Below are 21,617 nucleotides of genomic sequence, written 5' to 3'. Positions count from 1 at the left end.
TTTTATGTTTTTTTTTTTTTTACACGTTATAGATGACGTTATTAATAATAATAATAAAAATGAAAAAAAAAATCAAACGTACATGCTCAAGCATGCTTTAACAGCATTTGATCAACACTAATTCTAATTGGGTTTCATATTTACTTAATTGAATTGATTCATGCATCTTTTGTATGGTACATAAATATTTTTTTAATCTCTCAAGATTCATTTACACCATTAAGGGGACATAGTTCCAACGCCATAAGCGTGACAGAGTAGCGTCACATGGCGTTTGAAAGGGTCCACGATCAGGTAGGCAAACGTCTGCTCCTCGTCCCGTCTCCCCGGGTAACACTGGCCCGACTCGTCCTACAAGGGAAAGACAGAATACATGGGGAGAACTTAGTTGGGCGTTTCAGTGCAAATCAAAACAAGTAAACGCTACACCTACATAGACGTGGACTTTGAGCACTGTGGAGATGACGTTGATCTTTTTAGTTTCCGGATCCTTTTGAACACTTAAAGAAAAAACAAAGACAAACCACAGTTCGTACCTCCTCCGACGTAAGTGGACTATCACAAAAATAAATAAATAAGTGTCTTCGCCACATCATATATGCTCATTTTTTTTGTCTTAGACCTTTTGTACCTGATGAGCTCTTTGTACAATTTCTTGGTGACGGTGATGTAAGGCTCAACGGTGTCTTCATACTGATTCAGCGCTCCCCCGAGGCAAAGGTGCTTGAAGAGTAGAAACAGCAACTCCCCTCGCTCGGCGCTACTCAGTATGTGGTAGTTTTCCGAGTCCTCATCCTGCAGCATCTGCCGGCACACAAAAATATATGTTTGGAGGGAGAATGAATAAACTGGTGTAACAAAAAGGAAATCTCACCTCTCGGAGTTTATCATAGTCAGGGTAGACTTCGTGGAAGCATCTAGCGATGTGCCCAGAGGGCGATACAATGCCACAAGTGTAGATGGGGTCAAATAAGTCCATCGAGATCTTAGTGCATGGTATCACCTCCACGTCGACTGATGCCACTGGTTTATCTGTGAAGAAACGAATAGTCAGACCTCAAGAAGTTGCTATCGACATGACAATAAGATGACGGGACATACCGAGAGGCTGCCAGGCGACCGTCAATCTTGCACTTGAGAGCACGCTGGCGTCCGTGAAGAAGCACTGCACAGAGTGTAATGTTGACACGCACAAAATAATCAACAACATATTTGAATCATTTCCACAGGTGTGTTCACTACACTTGTGTGACAAGCTTTCATCAAAACACCCTAACGATCAACGATTATAGCGCACTCTATTTCTGGCTTGGCCCTTTCTCATGTAAGGGAACCTCCTTTTGTTATGACACAAAAATCTGGCGTCTGAATAAGAGTGCGTAGAAAAGATTTTTCAAATTGACAGACAGGCCACGTCCTTTGTAGATGAAGTTAAAATGTGTCAAATATTTGCTTTTACTTTGGAAAACAATGGTAAGTATCTTATGACTATTTTCTGACAGACTAAACCAGTAACTTGTATCACAATTAATGTCAATTTAAAATTATGCCATGTTTTTTTTTATATAAAGGCATGGAAATTAAGACAACTGCTAAATTAATGAAACAATGTTTTAGGACTGTTGATAATATAAATGTGGACCGTACGGTCTACTTAAGTCATAATAATAAATATAAGAAAACTATATATTGAAAAAACAACTAATATTCAGGTTTATTATCGTGGCTTGTAGTTTGCATGGTCGAGTCCAGCGCAGAAGTGGCAACCTCGTTACTCTTGGAGGACAAATTATTTTTATTGTTTGTTTGTTTTTCAATTGCCTTGCACCAGAGTGACGTCATGTCTTACCATCGCAAACCTGTCGCTATTGTAAAGGTGAAACTTCTGGTCAAAGCTGAACGTTTGTGCTGAGAGCCTCCCAAGCATCGACCTGAAAAAAGAAAGAACACTGGAAGAATTATATTATGACACCGCAAGATGGCGATAAAACATTAAAAAAATCTTTTTTTGTCTCCATGACTGCTCGCCTCCAAGTTTACCATTTCATCAAGAGAGCTACGGTCTCCTTTTCCTCCAGGAACGAGAACTTCCTGGAGGGAACTGGACGGAAGGAAAAGGTATGTTCAAAGTCGTTTTTATCTCCGGACATGTTAGCTTGTTGTTGAACAGAAGCTATTAAGAAATAGAAAAGTGAGCTGGCGATCTTGGTAGTGCTGCTTGTCGCGAACAGACCAATCAGAGACGAGTGTGCTCACGCGAGACTTCGTGTTGCCTTGGCAACGGACGCGCAGACGTCTTTTGTCCGGAAACTGATTTTTCTAGAAGAATCATGTAGATAAAGAATTAAACAGCTATAAGCATTGTAAAGTCGACATAATAAATGATCAAATTTTATATTTTTTGAGTCCCGTCGGTATAACTAGATTTATAAATCCATTTTACTATTAACAATTCTGGACAGAACCCTGACCAAATAAATAATGAAAATTGTTAGTGATGACATTTTGAAAAATACACTAAAATGCACCAAAAGAACTTCAAAATAAAAAATCGAGACATTCCATTACACCCTTGGTCGAGGTAATAAACACAAAACAACCTCGTGCTTGGCTGGCATTGAAGTGCAGTACATTTACAGAGCCACTGAACCAGCTTTATTGATAGTTTTCAATGTGCAACCCAAGCTTTCTTATTTGACAGTTTGAGCAACCTAAAGGGGTTCATTTTGAAAAACAGCAGAGCCATGTAAGCAGCTAATATCCATTCAACAGTTTTTTTATTTTATTGCATATGCCATCACACAGCCTCGGCTTCTTAAGCTTACATATTTCTAAAATTAATGCTCTCAACGTTGGTGACACAGCTCTGGGAAATAAATTGAAAAAAAAATAGCGGCACTGCATTTATGTGCCTCTTCTGCAAAGTCAGGTTGCCTTCAATCATGCAGATCAGTTGTCATATTTATGTTGGGAGTCCTGGCTTTACTCCTGTGCGTTGCTCTAAATATGCTGGAAAGGAAATGGTTTGACACCACAAATCATCTTGTATGTTGAAAACAATGGACAAAATACCAGTGAGTAGTTTTGAGCGACGCTCCCTCTAATCTCAACATGACCTCGGTTTGTCAGTAAGTCATTACCGCGAGCAAGCTGAGGGCTAATTAATGTCATCTTCTCGTAACCTAGCGTCATCATCACATATTCAAACTGCTGTACGCTGCATCACGCTGATAAGTGTTTCGCCCGGTGGGTCATTCACGTAAGACAGCCAAAAGCCTCCCTCAATTAGATCATTTAGATATTTTACGGCCTTAAAAATGCTAATTCAAGATATACTGCATTACACTGAGAGGCATTTCACCAGGTGGGTCCTCCACTTTAAACATCTTAAAGGAGGGAGCTCAAATAGAAAAATAACACATTTGTATTTTTATAGGCTTAAGATTTGCATTGCAAATGAGAATCCGCTCTAAATTGCCTTGCCTGTGTCAATAAAGGTTAAAACCATAAATCAGAAGTTTGCAATTTGATTGATTTACGAAGCAGCGGACTAAGATTCTCATTAAAACAGCATTGCATTCCACTCATATGTTTTTTTATAGACTTCGAAAGCATTGACTTAGCTGTAAAATATTTATTAAAATTATACTACATGATATTGCATGTTTTTTTTTTTGTGGGGCGGGTCTTCCACGTAAGACAACTAAACTGATTTACAGGTGACTCTTACACTTTAAGGTACTCAACCCCTCCTGCAAATCAAAAAAATTACTCAATTAATTCTTTATATTTCCAAAGCACCAATTTAGGATTAAGAGCTTCAGAAAAACTACACTGCATATTTAGAATATAGATAAACGCCACCCTCAAATATATATATATATTTTTTTTAATTTTATTTCACAGGCTCAACTAAGCCCCAAAATAGCCATTTCGACTATACTACCTTTTTTCGCCAAGTCGCTCATCCACTTCAAACAACAAAACGCCTCCCACCAAAAAAGAAACCGCAAATTTGTCATTTTATAGTCTTAGAACGCACCCACCTACATTTTAGATCCTCATCCAAATGATACTTTATCAGGTATTTCACCGGAACTAAATGCCTCCCTTAAATAGAGAACATGAATAATGAATATAAGAAGCACAAGTCTAAGCAAACAATACTCGTTAAAACTGCACGGCATCACACTTCGAAGCATTTGGCTGAAAGTGTCATCAATTAAAACACCTAAACGCCTCCCTCCAATGAAAACAAATAACACTCGGAATTTGATTAATTTAAGCAGACATTGAGAAAAAGCACTGCGTTAACACTGAGGGGTGTTGAGCTCTGTAGGTCGTCCATTGAAGAAATCTTAAGACATCATTCTAGAGGGAAATTGTCGCCCTTCATTTATTGACATTTATTGAATGGATTTAAAGGCTTAAAAGGTTTAAAAGACTCAACTATATCACATCACATAAATTGGTGTCCTCTCCTTCTTAAAACAAGTAAACGCCTCCTCAAACAGAAAATGTGACTTTTTCCGACTTTTTCCGATTTGAGAATCATCAATGCTTAAAATACTCATTAAGATGACATCACATCACATTGACGGGTGTCTAGCGGGCTGGGTCATCCACTTCCAATGCCTCCCCCTCAAATAAAAGCATTAGAAGTCAACAAATTAATGACGCTAACAAAGCCAAGTGACGCATAGCGAGGGCCTAACGATGACAAAAGATTTGCAGGAATCCATGGAGAGGCACAGACTTTTGAAACGAACGTAATTCAGTTAGCCGTCTGCTCAATCAAATCAAGCCGATTTACTCCTGCGCGCGTATTTGTCCGGGACGTGCACGCCTCCGCCGCCGCTCGTTGACATTCATTAACGCGTGACCGATTGCTTCCTATTAGCCGCGAGGAGGCACGTCGTGTCTTTAAATGGGCCGTGCAGCCTCTCCTGAGATGCGCCTTCACCTGATTCTCAGACAGAGAAGAGAGAAAGAAAGATAGAGAGAGAGAGAGAGCGAGCGAGAGAGCGAGGGAGGGGTAGCGCAAAAGAGAGAGCGTGAAAGGGGAGAGACTCAAGTTTTCATCTGGCAGTCATCTATTTTAGGTTGACACAGTGCATATTTCATAGCGGGGCTGCACACACAGGACTCAACTATTCTGGAATTATCGCCATCATCGCCGCCACGATGATCCATATCAATCAAGAGAGATTTTCCAAACATCAGGAGAGATTCCTCCTCCTCTTCTTGTGTCTTTGTGTCCCCACGGTGAGTGGCGTTGAACCTCTCGTTTGTAGAGATATGAATGATTGTTTATTATTTTTAGCTGCATTAGGCTGGCGAGACTAATTAGTTCTCATTAGGGAGCGTGACTATCGAGTAACAGCGTCGTGTACAAGATAATGCGTCAACGGAACTTCTTCAGATTGGATTTAGCAACTTGATTTCAAATTTGAAGTCATGGACGCATTTGTTCACAAGTGGCGTGTCATAGGTCACCAGGATCGCCATGGCAAGACTATTGAGCCCTGCGGAGATTCTGCAAAATTGGCGCGTCGGGCAGTCCCGCAAGGTCCTGACAGTTCCTTGTAATTCAAACCCGAGCAGGCGGGATATCGCCAAGACAATCATGCAAAACTCCTCGTCAGACAGAAGCAATTGATTTCATCGACACAAAGACGAGAGGAAGTGTCAAAGCAGTCGCAGAAGTTCCGGAATGCCTTTTAAACAGACTCAAGCAAAGGCAGGATTGCAGGGACTGTGTGGACACCATCCTCCAAAAGAATAATTGGATTACATCACACCTGTGGTGAAGTGTCGTTTGCCCGGGTCTCGGAATTATTGAGTGTTAACGTCTTCTTAACGAGAATTGAACCGAATGAGTCTTCTGTACAGAAGTGGCGAGATATTGCGCATGCGCAAGAAAAAAAATGTAGCTTTTTGAAAAATTTGGCCTAAACTATACTAACACGGTCGAAAGTTAAGTCAACATTATTTCGTCTCAAGAAAATCCCATTCAAAGATGGCACAAAACTGCTGGACAGCAAATCATCCATCCATCCATTTTCAATACCGCTTCTCGTCGCGAGAGTCGCGGGGGGCGCTGGAGCCTATCCCAGCTATCTTCGGGCAGTAGGCGGGGGACACCCTGAACTGGTTGCCAGCCAATCGGAGGACACACATAGACGAACAACCATCTGCGCTCACACTCACGTCTAAAGACGATTTCAAGTGTCCAATCAACCTCTCATGCGTGTTTTTGGAATGCGAGAGGAAACTGGAGTACCCGGAGAAAAGCCACGCAGGCACGGGGAGAACATGCAAACTCCAGTAAAGTTCCTTCCCTCGGCATTGCGGGTGCGCCATCCGTCACAACAGCCTCTGGTCCGGTGCGGTACCTGAAATACTTGTCGGAGAGTTACAATTGCTTTCAACACAACAGGGAGTGAGAGTGATGATGTCACTTTTCACATTCTTACACCATCGATTAAAATGGCAGCGTCTTTGCGTCGTGTGTTTAGCTGTTGCCGGTTGTATCGTGTGTCATGTTTTCAGGTGGAAGTCATTCATCCGGACTGCGCCATCATCGCTCAGCACCTGAGGGCCGGCGAGACCTGCAGCCAGGCGAGGAGGAGAGAAGTTGAGAACCAGACGGCGAACGGCGGTGGGTGGCTTTGCTGATGTTGCTTTGCACGCAAAAAAAAAAAAACACAAACGCACACGCCTCACGTGACAAACGACGGCACGCTGTAAGATGTTTTGCTGAAGACAGACGGGGAAGATGTGCAATCTAGTTTAGCTGTGCGGGATCTATTGTAGGGCAAGACAAAAGCTAATTATGAAACGGCAAGCAATTTCCTCCATGAGGACTAATTGTGGATTAGAAACGCACAACATATTTGCATGGCTCAAACTCGAGTCATTTTGAAGCACCTAAGTGCGATTTTAAAACGCTAACAAGATTTGAATTGAGCCTCACTTCACGAGGACCACCTCCCTTGAATCTCTGACCAAAGCCGTGTCCGTCACTAACGTAAACAAGCCGATAGGTGCTAATTTGTTAGCAAGTTTTTATTAGATTTTTTTTTAATATACAATCAATTAAAAATCAAAAACAGGTGCTGATGCCCTTTCGCTTCAGTTTACTGAGGTCGCTTCACTCTATTTCTGTTTGCTGGTCTAATGCCTAGTCGGTAGCAAATGGGTATTTTTTTTAAGAAAAAAAAAAGTGGATATTACGCCACAGTTTCAGCAAAGCACCCAAGCTAATTGGTCAGTGCGAGACTGCAGGTGTGTGACGACTAAATACATGCTTTCAAGTGCACTGCAAATGATTGACACCTTGTAGGTCACGCCAATTGGTTGGTTTTCCTCAGACGCGGTGGTTTCTTCAAAATGATTTAAAAGGTACAAGATAGGGCGAGTGAGAGATGAGGTTTTTTTTTTCGCAGATTATTTTCCAAATGTACTATTGTCAGGTCAGACTTATGAGTATTAACAAACATGATGGAAGTCAAGAAATGAAGTCAGTCCCAATTGTCGTTGCTTTTAAATGCATAACTTGGTCAAGCTTGATTTTTTATTATTTTTTTTTTGATACAATCTTTGTATTCTATCCAAAGATGCCACTACAACGTAAATGCAGGTCAAAGACATTTGTAGTTGGTACTGAAACCACCTGATCTCATCTGACTCACGCGCTCCACGTACGCGAAACCTGAATGAACTTTCCCTCCCTGTAGGGATGCCACAAGCAAGCTTTTGTCACCACTTCATCACAGATCAACAAACTTTAGCATTTTGCCGCTAATTTGATCTAAATTTCCTGTGATCATGGCGAACAATGGCGCGACACAATAATCAGGGCACACACACACACACACACACTTCCGTGCGCCGCTCATTATGCAGATAAATGCCATCTGATGAAGTTCACTGTCAAAGCTTGTGTGCTTTTGCGTCCGTCCGTGTTAAGCCAAACGTGAAGGAGATGACATTTCGCCTATTTTTGGGAAGGAAAATTTAGCGTTCACCGGTGATGACAACCTGTTGGTCTTTGTGTTTACTACGCTGCATATTTTCCTCAAATGTTCTCAGAATTTGTTTCACCCTCCAAACACAGCGTCTCACCAAATATCTGACCACAGAACTTTCTCACAAGCATTCGCTATGTCATTTAGATGTTCGCTATGTGGCTTCATTAGCAGCGGGAACTGTGAGATTTCAGTCCATTCCGGTCCGTGTACTTTGAGACTGCTTCTTTACCTATCTTGATCATCCTCATTCCCCAAGGCGAGATATACAGAATATAAAGATTGGAAGGCAAGGAATTGATTTCAAGAACAGGTGTGATGGGCTGAGATCAGGAGTGCTGCTCAGTGGTTGATTGCACAGCTGTATGCCACACGTGCAGCACCACATCAGTGGAAGTTAAAAAAAAAAAAGTTGTTTTATATTTTGTTGAGTCTCACTCTCACTCTCACTCACTCACTCACTCACTCACTCACTCACTCACTCACTCACTCACTCACTCACTCACTCACTCACTCACTCACTCACTCACTCACTCACTCACTCACTCACTCACTCTCTCTCTCTCTCTCTCTCACTCTCTCTCTCTCTCTCTCTCTCTCTCTCTCTCTCTCTCTCTCTCTCTCTCTCTCTCTCTCTCTCTCAGTTCTGATGAATGCATTTAAATTCCTTTGCGGTAGTGTTGCGGACTATTCTTGCTGCTGTTCACATTCAAATCTTAGAACGGAAGCTGAAGCAAGGCTTTCTCCACTGCGGTCCAACTAAAGGCTCATTCTGCTCCATTACATGAATATTTAGCATTTTTTTTTGTTAGCATAAATGCTTGACTCTCAGCCTTCCCGCTGCGACGGCACCATCCACAGTCATCATCATCATCATCAGCACGCTCTCCCCTGGGTGTCCAAAGCAATTCCAAAAGATTGCGGCTAATCCGAAATAAGGTGACATTCAAGTGTCAACGCGTGCCTTTGAAAGCCACTTCTCGTCCACAAAAGGCCAAACCAACAGAGAGAAAAGCTTTGGGCTTCTTCCTCTTATTCTTTTTGCCAAAAGAGCTTTTTGCACTTAAGCTGCTATTTGTCAGCCTCATGGGGGGGGGGGGATGATGTGACACGTGGACCGACCTTGTGATTACGCTTCGGCAGAAAGATGGCGGTCGTGAGGAAAAGAAGTTCACCTTTCTATAATTCATGTGGCGTATTGATAAATGGGGACAAATGTTATATCATAGAATGGCGCTTATTTCTTTGCACTGACGGCTAAAAATGAAAATCTGTCTGGCTTTGAGCTTCCAAAGCCAGCACAGTGTCAATCCCACATGGGAATTCGACTACTATCTCAAAACAGTCCGATTCATGAATGAACTGCACTGCAATTTATTGATTGGAAAGCCTCAAATAGAACCTATCAAATGTGTCTTTGGGTTGAACCTTCTTTGGTCTGCTTTGTTAGCTGAAGCCTGGACCATTTGTCAGGGGCGAGAACCTTATTGATCTTAAAAGGTCAATTCATTAACAGTCCACTGGGAGGTCCGAAGTCGAACATGAGGTAAAATGACTCACCATTTGACGGCAGATAAGTTATCAATAAAGTATGACATTTAATCAGCTGTTCGCTGAACAGCCAGAAAGTTTTCTAATTTGCAAAAAAAAAAAAAAAAGAAGCCCTTTCCTCTTTGCCATAAGTGTCAAACTCAACTCTGGCCCGCAGTGTAATTATATTTGGCCCGCGACGCTATACCAAATGACTACCATTTTACATTCTTTATGATAATAGTAACATTCAAAACGATAATAGTAATTTTAAAAACTAAACAAAATTGTATTTCATTAATAAAACCACTTAACAAAAATGTTCAATTAAAAAAAAACGCATTTATATTGCATTTAAAAAATTAAATGCTGGCCCGTGGCTTTGTTCAAGTTTTGCTTTTCGGCTCACTCTGTATTTGAGTTTGACACCTCTGCTGTTTGCCATCATGGGTATAATTCCATGGTAGGCATAAATATGGGCTCGCATTTGCAGGCAAGCGCACATGTCGGCTCTTTTAAAGCTGTAGGTTGCTCTATGGATCAACGAACAAACACACACAGGAGTTTAAAAGTTTCAGGCAGACATTTTGACTAGTCACATTTGGACATGCACACCAGTGTTATTGACAACTGCAGCAGCAACAACGACTCGGCATCATTTTAGTGACCCAGTAAGCCAGTGAACCATCGTAATGATTTAAAGGCAATGCAGCCATTATTAATGTTATTAGTAATGCTTGGAGACACATGTCCGGTTTAGGGGGTCTCTTTGATGGTAAAGTTCTTGTGTCCTTAATACAATTATCTGTGCAAGAGAATAAATTACGGCTTAAAATGATGTCATTACTTGTGAGAGTCGATTTTCGGAGACAGTGGACTGAGGGTGTTTTCTTTTAAACGGCCCCGGCACACCTGACAATTTGGTGGCAGAAAGTACACTATTTTTTTAGACCAGCCGAAAACAGGTCTAAGTTGTGGTGCGGAAGTACATTCGCACCATTTCCAATAAAGTTGGGATGTTCGCTCAACCGAGAGTAGCTCCTCCACCCGTACGCATCTGGTGCCTCACGTCTGAGGACCAAATGCGACTGGAGGTGTTGAAGACTAAGCGGAGCTTCTGAGGGGATCAAGCCTTTTCTGTTGCTGATGCTTCCCTTTAGAGTGACCTTCGGTTAGATGTTAGGCAACCCCCCCCCTCCTCGCTGTTCACTTATAAAACTGATTTGTAGACACATTTTTTTTTTTTTTTTATTCTTTCGACCCAACACGGATATGCTGTTTTCTGATGTCTACTGTAGGTTTGTTATGATCATTAATTTGTATTTTAATTCACTGCTTTCACTTATCTTTGTTGTTGTTGGTGCAATATTATGTGTAGAAACTTAAGATCATCAACATAAAAAGTGTGAAAATTAAATAAATCATATTTTATAATTATATATATCAGGTTAAATAAATACATTTCTCACAGAACAAGTCAAACGCAGCATTATTATGAATCAACGCCAAGATAGGAACACCAAGAACAGGAATAGCTCCCCATCGTTCAATAAAAAATATCCAGGTTGATGTATCAAAAAATCAGCAGACAGGAAGTTGTACACAAACCAACCCACGCTGTTGAAAACATTGCCTGCTTGACGTGCATCGTAAATTCATTTTGCCGCACTCACACACCCAGATGACATATTTGCACACATACCCACCAAATGTGACGTTAAATCTCAAACGTGATTTGGAAATAAATTCCACATCTCTGACGTGCCCTTTGCGACAGGAAGCCTCGGAGGCCACTCGCTTCCGTGCGCACGGTCGTCCGCTTCAGGTCACACACTCAGGGTGACGTCACTCCCAACCGAACGGACATCAATGATTGATCTGTACCTGAACGAACTCGATTGGGCTTCAAAACCAAAAAGCGTTCTTGCTTTACGAGGCAAAAAAAAAAAAAAAATCCTCCTGACTGCGTGAGGCAAGGTTTGTGTTTTTCGCGACATACGTAAATCCTTCCTGCATTTGCGTTTAGAGCAACCGTCTCCTGCAGTGAATATTTTTGACATTTATTTTTGCCGTCACATGAGCCGCACAGGAGCATGACGATTGACACATCGCCTCCCCCGTCATTTCTATTGTTCTATATTAGGCGGTGTGCGTTTTGTCTTAGTTCCTCCGAATTCTCTTGACTTGTTTACCTTCACCTTGTCTCCTCTCCTCGGCCCTCGTCCCGGGCGATGACTGTTATATAAGAGATTGTGAAATCGTGTGACAGGAAGCAAAAGACTAGCAAGACACTTTAGGAAAGGAGGAGAAGGAGGAAAAGACTCTTCATAGTCGATTTGTCGGATGGAACCTGTCAGGTTGTTTGATGAACTCAAGACAAATGTCAAAAATTTGAGGAGGTTTGTGACCGGTAGAGACAAGGTTCAGTATTTCATGCAATATTTGGAGAAAGTGTTTGGGTTAGGGGAGGGTTGTGCAAGTCATTTTCACAGAGGAGCTACATCAGCATAACTGTTGTCATGACGATAGAACACATGTAAGCAAATGTCGAAAAAATTCAACTACTCGCGAATGTTAAATAACCCTGAATGTGTAACGTATTCAACTTACAAATATGAATTTTGCATTATTATAATAAATGAATAAATACATAATTTGACGAGTTAAGAAAACCAATTTAGGTCAGCAATCAACGATTGAACTAGTTATGACGTGAGTTGAAAAAAAAAACTAACTGAAAGTACGTCTTACGGTTACAAAAATAACTAACGATAATTATGGCAAAAATGTCCTTTGTTTTCGTCTTTGTCAAATAATATCACAAATTAACTTTTATTTTGGTATTGCTGGACATCTATAGCTTTGTTTGAGAATTGTAGTTTATTACACAAAACATAGCGATTTTTTTTTTATCTTGCGCATGACAAATTCTCCATAGAATAAGAACATAAAACTAATACTAAAACTATTAACGAAAATGAAGCATTTTTGAAAAAAAATTTAATAAAAACTAAAAAGCCAATTAACAAAACTGAATTTTGAAAACAATATTCAAAACAAAATAAAAAATAATTATTGAAAAATCCCAAACTATTGTCGCCTTGGATTTTTCTTCTTGTTTGTTGAGGTTAAGATTTTGCATATTGTGTTGAGATTGTGTTATCGTTTGTTTAAGGTCAAAATTAACATTATGGTACTAAGGAAAGAAAAATAAAAACATTTTTGTTGTTTTTTTTTTTTTGGATGCAAATATTTGTAAAGACCTACTTTTTGTTGGACAACAGCCAACCAAAGACCAAATTATTAACATGTCTGTTTGTGATTTTGGCTTTTGTTGGCTGCTTCCAGGATGTCAGACGGAATGGGACCAGATTGGATGCTGGTTAAGAGCCGACGTTGGTCAGGTGGTCAACGTGTCGTGCTCTGATATCTTTCAGCATTTCTCCAGTGGTCAAGGTCAGTTGGAAAATGCTCAAAGTTAAGCACACGTCACCCCGCTTGCTAGATAATCTGCATGATTGGGAAAGTGACGCACTCCTAGACAATCACTTTTTACTCGGCATGGGCCGATATCATCGTTGTCGTCATTAAAAGTTCCTCGTGTTCTCTTTGCCTCCATGTTAAGGTTTCGTTTACAGGAACTGCACAGTGGACGGCTGGTCGGACATTTATCCATCCTACCAGGAAGTCTGTGCTTTTAGCGATGACAACGGGCCTGAATCAGAGGTAAGGTGTATTCACAAGCGTTCTTCTCTGACAATATACGAAACAACTTGGGTGCTGTGGATTTTGTTTCCCGCCTACAGACCAGTTACCTGTCCACCTTCAGACAGGTGTACACTGTAGGCTACGCCACCTCGCTTATCTCCCTCATAACCGCCATAGTGGTCTTCACGGCCTTCAGGTAAGTTAAAAAAAATAAATAAATTAAATATTATATACAGAAACAAGATGTGTGCACAAATACATTTTGTGTAATTGGCTTTGATGTTGTACATTAAACATTTTAGAAATAATATTTTTAAGTGCTTTAAATTTATGTGATTTAGTTCATATTCATGCTTTCAAAAATGCTTTGAAAATTGTGTTTTAAAAAAAATGTTTCATGTTAAAATTGAAAATATTTAGATTTAGTTTTAGTTTTTACTTGGACTTTTTTTTTTGCTTTAGATTTGTGAGTCTTCAAAAATGATAAGATTTAGTTTGGGTCTTTGCAAAGTCAAAGTATTTGTGTTGTATTATTTTTTTGGGGGGGGGGGAATCTTCAGTACTGTCTACAAATACTTGGAATAAATTATTTGGTTTTGTTTTTGGGCTTCAATAAGTTTATGAGTTATTACATATTACTTATCGAAGTTCCAAGTTTGTGTATTTGTTTTCCATCAAGCCAATCCAATTCAAATGTCATGTCGCGGTTTTAACATTTTTTAACACCATATATTCTCTTTTTTTTTTTTCTTCTCGGAAAAGAATACTGACTCAGGTTATACCTCCAGTTCACATTTTAAGTGTGCTAAAATTAGTCTTTGTATTTGGTGAAACAGCATACGACTCATTATTATATATTATTTTCAAGTAACTTTAAACATTCATTTGTCCTCACTAAGCAGCTCGATGGATCATCATACTCGTTGACCCCCCCCCCCTCCCTCTCTCCTCAGGAAGTTCCGCTGCACCAGGAACTACATCCACATCAATCTGTTCTCCTCATTCATCCTGAGGGCCAGCTCCGTCTTCGTCAAAGACACGGTGCTGTTCGCCGACGAGACGCTGGACCACTGCTCCGTGTCCACGGTGAGCCGTCACCGATCAGACGTCAAGCGTGTGAAGAAGTTGACTCAAACGAAACGGACGAATCCGTTGTTCCCGTCAGACGGCGTGCAAGTCGGCCGTGGCGTTCTTCCAGTTCAGCATCCTGGCCAATTACTTTTGGCTGCTGGTGGAGGGCATGTATCTGCAGACCCTGCTGGCGCTCACCTTCGTCTCTCAGAGAAAGTACTTCTGGTGGTACATCCTGATTGGATGGGGTGAGTGGCTGTGTTTGATGTTAATTAAGGTGTCAAGAGCCATCCTCTTGTCTGCTCTGCGGGTGAAGGACGAAGAAAGAAGCAACTAGCAAACGCCTGCTTGTATTTTGCAGTTAGGCCGATTAGAGTTGCAGTGGGGAACGTTTGACTCAGATCACTTTGTATCAACTTTGTATTCAGGACGAACACAAGTTAGACTTCAATGTCATCGTCACATTAGATTTTATTACAGGGACAATTTTTCATCAAGCTGCTGGGGGGGAGGGGCAAATAGAGCCACGTACATCATAACCAGATGTATCGGAAAAACGCTATTTTAAATGTGGAGAAAATACATGCCAAGTCCGTGTTCTTAATATATAATTTTTTTTATGACGGTTTTTTTCAATGCATGTCCACTTTCCTCACCCAACAACAAAGGGCTTGACGCACCCGATTCAAGGATGGCACAAACTTCCTTAACAGCAAACCAACATTACGTGCAAAAACTAATTATGTGCATTTTTTCACAAAAAAACAACTCGCTCAAAATTGTAATATTATTGAGGTGCCATGTTTTGTTTCCTGCATATCATTACAAACCAATTTTTTTTTTTACGCTTGCTTTTTTTTCCATTTAACTGACATTTTATTGTTTACTACAATTTATTTAGCAAATTCTATTGAATTAGGATTGAATTAATTTAATAATTATGTTAAATAATAAGTAATTTAAGTAAAATAAGTCCTTCAATTTCAATTGACTCAATGGTGACATACTGCCACCCTTTGGTGCACAGTGTTGTTGAAAATTCCACGTATTCTCCTTTAATCCCTACTCACCCGTCACAGGCCTGCCATCGACTATTCTCATTCTTTGGGTGCTGACCAGATTATTCTATGATGACAGAGGGTAAGTCTTAAAGTCTACAGAACAATATATTGTCGCATTTAGCATGTCAACTCAAGTCAACAAAATAATTACTCTATTCCTTTTACATGTGGCTAGTTGCTGGGATGACACGGACAACGTCGGCATTTGGTGGATTATAAAAGGTCCGATAACAGCTTCGTTGCTGGTGAGTTGCTCGCATATGTTTCATGTCCATACGTTCCAAATGCATGTCTTGCTCTAAGATACAGCCGTTATATCCAACAGGTCAACATCGTCATCTTCATCAACGTGATCCGCATTCTGGTCCAGAAGCTGAAATCTTCCGCCATGTCCGGGACCAACGACACTGGACATTTTATGTGAGTCACGGAGGATGAATTATTCAAATAGGCTTTGATGTGGAAGAAATACTTTGGACTTGGAATGAGGCTCTAAACTGGCAGGAGTGATAACCTGGAGGAGCAAGCATCGGCACAACACTTCTTTCAACTGATTGAATTGAACTTCAAAAATCAAGTCTTTGATCTCTGCCTGCAAAGCAAACCTCGGCCAAGGTTGTACCCTGAAAAATCAAGTCTTTGATCTCCGCCTGGAAACCAAACCTCGGCCAAGGTCGTACCCTCAAAAATGATGGTCAAACGTTTTATTGCGTTTGACCTTTATACCATTTAGTAGCTAAAGTTGACTTAGCTGAGAAATTTGAGGAATGTAATGCTACGTGTTAATGCCTTTTGACCCAAACACACTGTAGATGTACAATGTAGAGTCAAATGATATTTGAGACATTTTAAATGAGAATGAAAAAGAGTGTAATGCAGGACATGTACAATTTGGATAACGTTTTTAATGTGATTACTCCTCAACTGAATTAATTTCGACGGAAAGACCTTAAAAATAGCACACAATACCAGAAATAGATTTATCACCCAACAGGATTGTTCAAAGAAAGTGTCCAAAAAAATCCTAGTGATACAAATATTAGGTGCGATATATAGGCTGGCAAGAAAAAAAAAAACTTGTCTGACAGAAGTTTTAAGTTCTTAAAAAAAAAAAAAAAAAAAAAAGACATAATAGTAATATACTCTATCCGTTCGATTTAATGCTAACATGCTATCAATTAGCAAAAGGCTAACATATTATCAATTAATATGAAAAAAATAATGAAATAATATTAATGATAAAATTGCAGGCCATTTTGTGAGAGAACCTTTTTCCTGTTTATAGTAGTTTTTTTTTTTTTAATCAAATGTTCTGTACTAATAGCACGTCTTGACGTTGACATTAAAGTAAACCTCAGGAAAATTGATTGAGAAATGAGATGAAATGAAATGTAGTTGACGTGCTAACGCAGAAACATCCCATTACAGTGAGTTCCGAAGCACCAAATCTTGCCTCGTGCACATAACGACATTTACGATTTCAACTTAACTCTCAGCGCACAAAGTTGTCTCATGACATTTAATCCGCTGATTGGAAATTTGCATCTGGATCTCACTTGACATTTCAAACGTAAGGATGCCTTCAATAACTGCAGTGTTGTGGTGTTGTCTTGTCATCTCTCGTGTGAATGTTTGTTTTCTTCCACAGAAGACTGGCTAAATCCACGCTCTTCCTCATCCCTCTGTTCGGGATGCACTACACCGTGTTCGCCTTCCTGCCGGAGAACACGGGCGTGGCGGCACGGCTCTACATCGAGTTGGGCCTAGGATCCTTCCAGGTACCACCAGCTCGTTAATCACACCAGCCGCCTTTTTTTTTTTTAAATTTATTTATTTTTTTACATAAAACAATGTTAGGAATGTCTTATACAGTCTTGCTTATTTCAGGGCTTTGTGGTAGCTCTGCTGTATTGTTTCATGAACGGAGAGGTAAGTCATTCTAAGGAGACTTAATGTATTTTTTTTTTCCCACAATTTATAACAATTCCCCAGGGGTCTTAATGGAATAACAAAAATATCTAAAATGCACGCATACATTCAGTGATCATTACAAACAGCCTCTCAAAATATCGCTACTTGGTGAACATCTGTTTCTTACTTGACAATCGTGCCATGTTTTTGTGGTTCAATTAATCGTTTGTTTCCCAGGTGCAGGCGGAGTTGCGGAGATGGCTTTGGAAATGTCACAACCAAAGTCAGCGCAAGCCAGCCAAGCGAAGCATCAGTCAGGTTAGTTTTGGAGCACGCGGGGGGCTTCGGCGGCCCCCCTCCACCGGCAACATCTCTACCGTATGACTGTAAGCGGAAACTGAAGGGACATTTAATTCCGCATTTTGGGTTGCAATAACAACAAAGTGGATTGACATGTTCTGTGCTGCACTGAGCCTTGAGAGCACTTCCGATGCGAGTCTTTGCGTGTCCAAAGTGTTTTATGTTGAGCCTGATTATTTTCTTTTTACATCCAAAACCGTCACTTTTCAGAAAACCCCAAAAAAACATCGGGTGGGTCATTATCATTTTATCGTCAAAGAGAGTAAGCCATTTTCAGCAGTTTAGATTGATTTGAGGACTGACCAATAGTTGAGATTTGTTAAATGTTAGAACTTGATCAAGTTTTTCATTTTGGGGTACAAAATCCATGTTCACACAAAGGCCTATCGACTTTTTTTTTTGTGCCAAAGTAAATTTCTTTGAAATCCAGTGAAATAAATAAGTAATAATTACACTTTAATTTATTATTGGTGAATTCATTTTTAATTGTCATGGATTAACTCATCTGTATTTTTTTGGGATTTATTTTATTGGTTTGACATGTTTCTTCTACTGTACTGTACTGTACGCATTCTATGTTAGTCCCTTCTGTCAACAGTTTCTTTAATTTGCAATTAGTGAGTTACTAAATGAAAAAAAAAAATGACATCACCGCGGTTGGACTAAGCATTTATGATGAGAATATTCAGCGTCTTATTACACAAACCTCAATTATAGGTTGGGACATTGTGTAAAATGTAAAGAAAAACAAAATACAATATGATTGTAAATCCTTTTCAACCTCCAGTATGTTCAATTGAATACACTGCATAGATAATTTATTTCATGTTCAAACTGATGATTGTATTTTTTTATGTTGCAAATATATTTTTTCATGATGAATTTGACCTTCATTCCCTCAGGTGGCACTGCATTAACATTATTGTGTGAAGGCTATTGCCACGTGGACTCAGCAACATTGTCGGTTGACAGTTTGTATCTATGAAACTCTTACCATACACAGCGAAAGGCATAAATCAACAACGCATGCCAATGGCTTCTCTGGGCCCAAGCTCATCTGAGGTGGACTGAAACAAAGTAGAAAAGTGTACTGTGGTCTGATGAATCCGCATTTTAAATTGTTTTTGGAAATGGATATCAAGACCTCGGGACTGAAGAGGAAAATTGACAATTTGGATTGTTATCAGTGAAAAGTTCAAAAGCTAAGCTAACTTGGAAATCAAATTAAAAATGAGTGACGATTTTATTATTCGCTTTTACTATTTGTTGACAACTTTTATTCCATTTAATTTTTGTATGCGCTGTTGCTTTTGGGCGGGATTATGGGTTACGAACAAGCTTCCATCTGTAAACCGGCTAGCTAGCATAAAGCTAGCATACACCAGCCCCACGCTACCTCCTGTTAGCCTGCCCGGACAGTCTGCCGTAGATAAGCAAATAAAACAATTTCTGACCTGAGAATTGTCGTCATCTGTCAGAAGAACTCCGGAGAAAAGAGTGCCTCATCTCCTGTCTCACGACCCGTCTCCTCCAACTCTCTGGGCACTCCTACGGGATCATGACAACGAGGCTTCCCTGACGGGCACTATGAGATGGGATCCAGCTGCCTGCCCGGCGCCATCCTGCTCGACACCACGACGTGGTACCTCCTGGGTCGAGGTGGTGTCACGCAGCAAGAGCAGAGAACCAGCCAGCCGCCCCTAATTGGTCCGGGAAAATCCATTTTCCGCCTGGGCAGACGATTCACGTGTCCTCATTACCGTACCCTCGCCGTTACGCGTGACCCCGGGGCTGTGGTCCCAGGTGCTTCGGATTCATTACACCGCCGTTCACAGCGATTAGCTCTGCCGGGAATTCCCGAGTGGGTAAATCCACCAGTGGCCCGATCGGCCGCGAAAACCGCCTCGGAGAGGCAGTGTCCCGGTGCACGAGTGGGCCACTCAACTGTGTCTGTGTCGGGAGTCGATCATCGCCCCCAAATTATTGGTAATTTAATAAAATTAATGACACACACGCACAAGCAAACACAAATATATATATATATTTATATATATATATATATATATATATATATATATATACATATAATTCCACATTTTCTCAATAAATGAGACATCTAATTAACCACACTTTGATTATTTTATTTATTTATCTGATTTATTTAATTCCGTATTTAATGAATGTATGAAATACTTTATTCATTAATGACAATTTAAATTTTAATTTATTACACGACATTTTTTATGAGATATTTCCACTTGCTATGGATGTAGAGTAGATTTATGTAAATGGCGTGTAGTGAGCACAGTAATGAAAGGAAAATGCATATAGTGGGATAAATAACAGTTTATGTATTCTGAAAAGGTAAAATATTTGACTTTTAATTCTGTTTCAATGTTATTAAGACTCTTTTCTGAGCATTCATGGACTGCAGAGTATAACACAACATTAAATGTAATTTGAAATATAAAAAAACTTTGACTTTTGTAAATCATTAAAAGCTAAACTGTAAAATGAAACAATTAAAAATTTCGATGTTTGAATATTTGTCCCTTTTCAAATTATTTTAAAATCAACTTTCTGTATAAACATGTCTTTCCTAATCCATTATTTTAAAAAAAAGAAATACATAAAATGGAAGATAAAATAAGAAATCAAATTTTAATTGATTTGGATGTTCCATTAGTAATAAAGGTATAATAAAGGAAATAATAAATTGTCTAAAATATGAAATAACCGAATGAATTTAAAAAACAATTTAAAATGAACAGTGCTGCAGTTTTTCAGTTAGTCAGGAGAAAATAATAAATTACTTAATTATTTGTGATATATCTGTGAAATAAAATATACCAGTATAATTTTTACTGATAGTGACTGTAATATTACCTCATAATATAAATTAAAAAATAAAACAAGAATGGTGCTCGGACTTAACTTTTCCCCCCCAAACCTTTAAAAATGTTAAAGTAAAAAATAAAACAAACAAAAAAATCCCAAAGGGAATAAAACGATATCATGTAACCAATCAAGTACGACAATTATGCACATATTTATTGAGCATTCAAATGTACACAACATGGACTTGAATGTCGGACCTCACTTTTTACGACACATCGTCACAGGAAGCTGGATGACCAAATATCCTTTTTTTTTTTTTTTTTTTTAAATATGTACATATACTTTTTTATATGCGCGTCAATACAGACACGTGCATACATTTTACGATCACACGCTCGCTAACTAGAGCGTTCAAAATGCAGTCGTAACACTGCAAGACTCGGTTAAGAGGTAAAAAATATGAAAATTAAATACACAATAATACTGGATATATGATTGAACACCATGTAGATTCATAGCAGGCATCATAGAAGAGCAGCTGAGCGACAACTGTACATTCAAAAATGCATTGGCAATAAACAAAAATTCACAGTTTGTTAAACACACAAAAAATACTTTACACTTTTAATATCCATTACAAATGTTCTCAATTGCTTTCTAGCCGAGATTAGTTCCCTTTGTATAGAAGCCTGTTACCTTAGCTTAGCTCAGCTTCGACTAGCCTAGCTCCATTTCGCTAATTAACCCGAGAATTTGCTCAGTATTTTTTGAGGTGCTTGGAAAAAAGTTTTAAACAAAGAGAGCATGTGCAGAAATCCACCACCCGTGCGTTACTCTTGACTGTGTGTGTGGCAGAGTGCACTCCACTCTCATTTCCGAACGCAACCTACGTTCTAAACTTGAAATATTCCATCTGTCCTATTTTGAAAATTCGAGCAACGCTCTGAGTTTCCGAACGGTTGGAGTGTACCAGTGTGCGAACTAGTGTGGGCGTATTTCCGAACGTGCCCAAAGTTGTAGCCCGACATTTTGTTTTCGCGGGAAATTGTGCTAAGCGAAGGTAACAAGCCGGAGCACTGGCTTGTTACCTGGCGCTCAACAAGCAGTT

At 39.7% G+C, this 21,617-nt stretch overlaps 2 protein-coding genes across 3 annotated transcripts; one reads left to right on the top strand and one right to left on the bottom strand.

Moving 5' to 3' along the window:
* Positions 1 to 219: 219 nt before the first annotated feature.
* cfap300 (cilia and flagella associated protein 300) lies at positions 220 to 2,220 on the bottom strand. The gene is made up of 7 exons (XM_088311669.1): positions 2,041 to 2,220; positions 1,850 to 1,931; positions 1,102 to 1,165; positions 875 to 1,032; positions 632 to 804; positions 434 to 500; positions 220 to 351 (listed from the first exon to the last, which is right to left on the bottom strand). Exons 1-7 carry the CDS (start codon positions 2,148 to 2,150, stop codon positions 220 to 222), a joined length of 786 nt encoding a protein of 261 aa, XP_088167795.1. The 5' UTR covers positions 2,151 to 2,220.
* Positions 2,221 to 5,081: 2,861 nt separating this feature from the next.
* LOC148326163 (pituitary adenylate cyclase-activating polypeptide type I receptor-like) lies at positions 5,082 to 19,714 on the top strand. 2 transcript variants are annotated; one of them, XM_088311666.1, is made up of 14 exons: positions 5,082 to 5,265; positions 6,553 to 6,661; positions 12,909 to 13,016; positions 13,186 to 13,286; positions 13,367 to 13,464; positions 14,222 to 14,354; positions 14,434 to 14,587; positions 15,419 to 15,479; positions 15,576 to 15,645; positions 15,726 to 15,820; positions 17,049 to 17,178; positions 17,288 to 17,329; positions 17,549 to 17,629; positions 19,150 to 19,714. In XM_088311666.1, the coding sequence occupies exons 1-14, from the start codon at positions 5,185 to 5,187 to the stop codon at positions 19,231 to 19,233; spliced, it is 1,347 nt and encodes a 448-aa protein (XP_088167792.1). In that variant the 5' UTR covers positions 5,082 to 5,184; the 3' UTR covers positions 19,234 to 19,714. The 2 variants fall into 2 exon arrangements, with proteins under 2 accessions (XP_088167792.1, XP_088167793.1); XM_088311667.1 differs by lacking the exon at positions 19,150 to 19,714 and having other exon boundaries at positions 17,549 to 19,132.
* The last annotated feature ends 1,903 nt before the right edge of the window (positions 19,715 to 21,617 follow it).

This window comes from Idiotropiscis lumnitzeri, chromosome 12 (genome assembly GCF_059441095.1).
Source record: "Idiotropiscis lumnitzeri isolate Australia: NSW breed Sydney's pygmy pipehorse chromosome 12, RoL_Ilum_1.0, whole genome shotgun sequence".
NCBI lineage: Eukaryota > Metazoa > Chordata > Actinopteri > Syngnathiformes > Syngnathidae > Idiotropiscis > Idiotropiscis lumnitzeri.
This window is presented reverse-complemented; position numbering and strand designations above follow the sequence as displayed.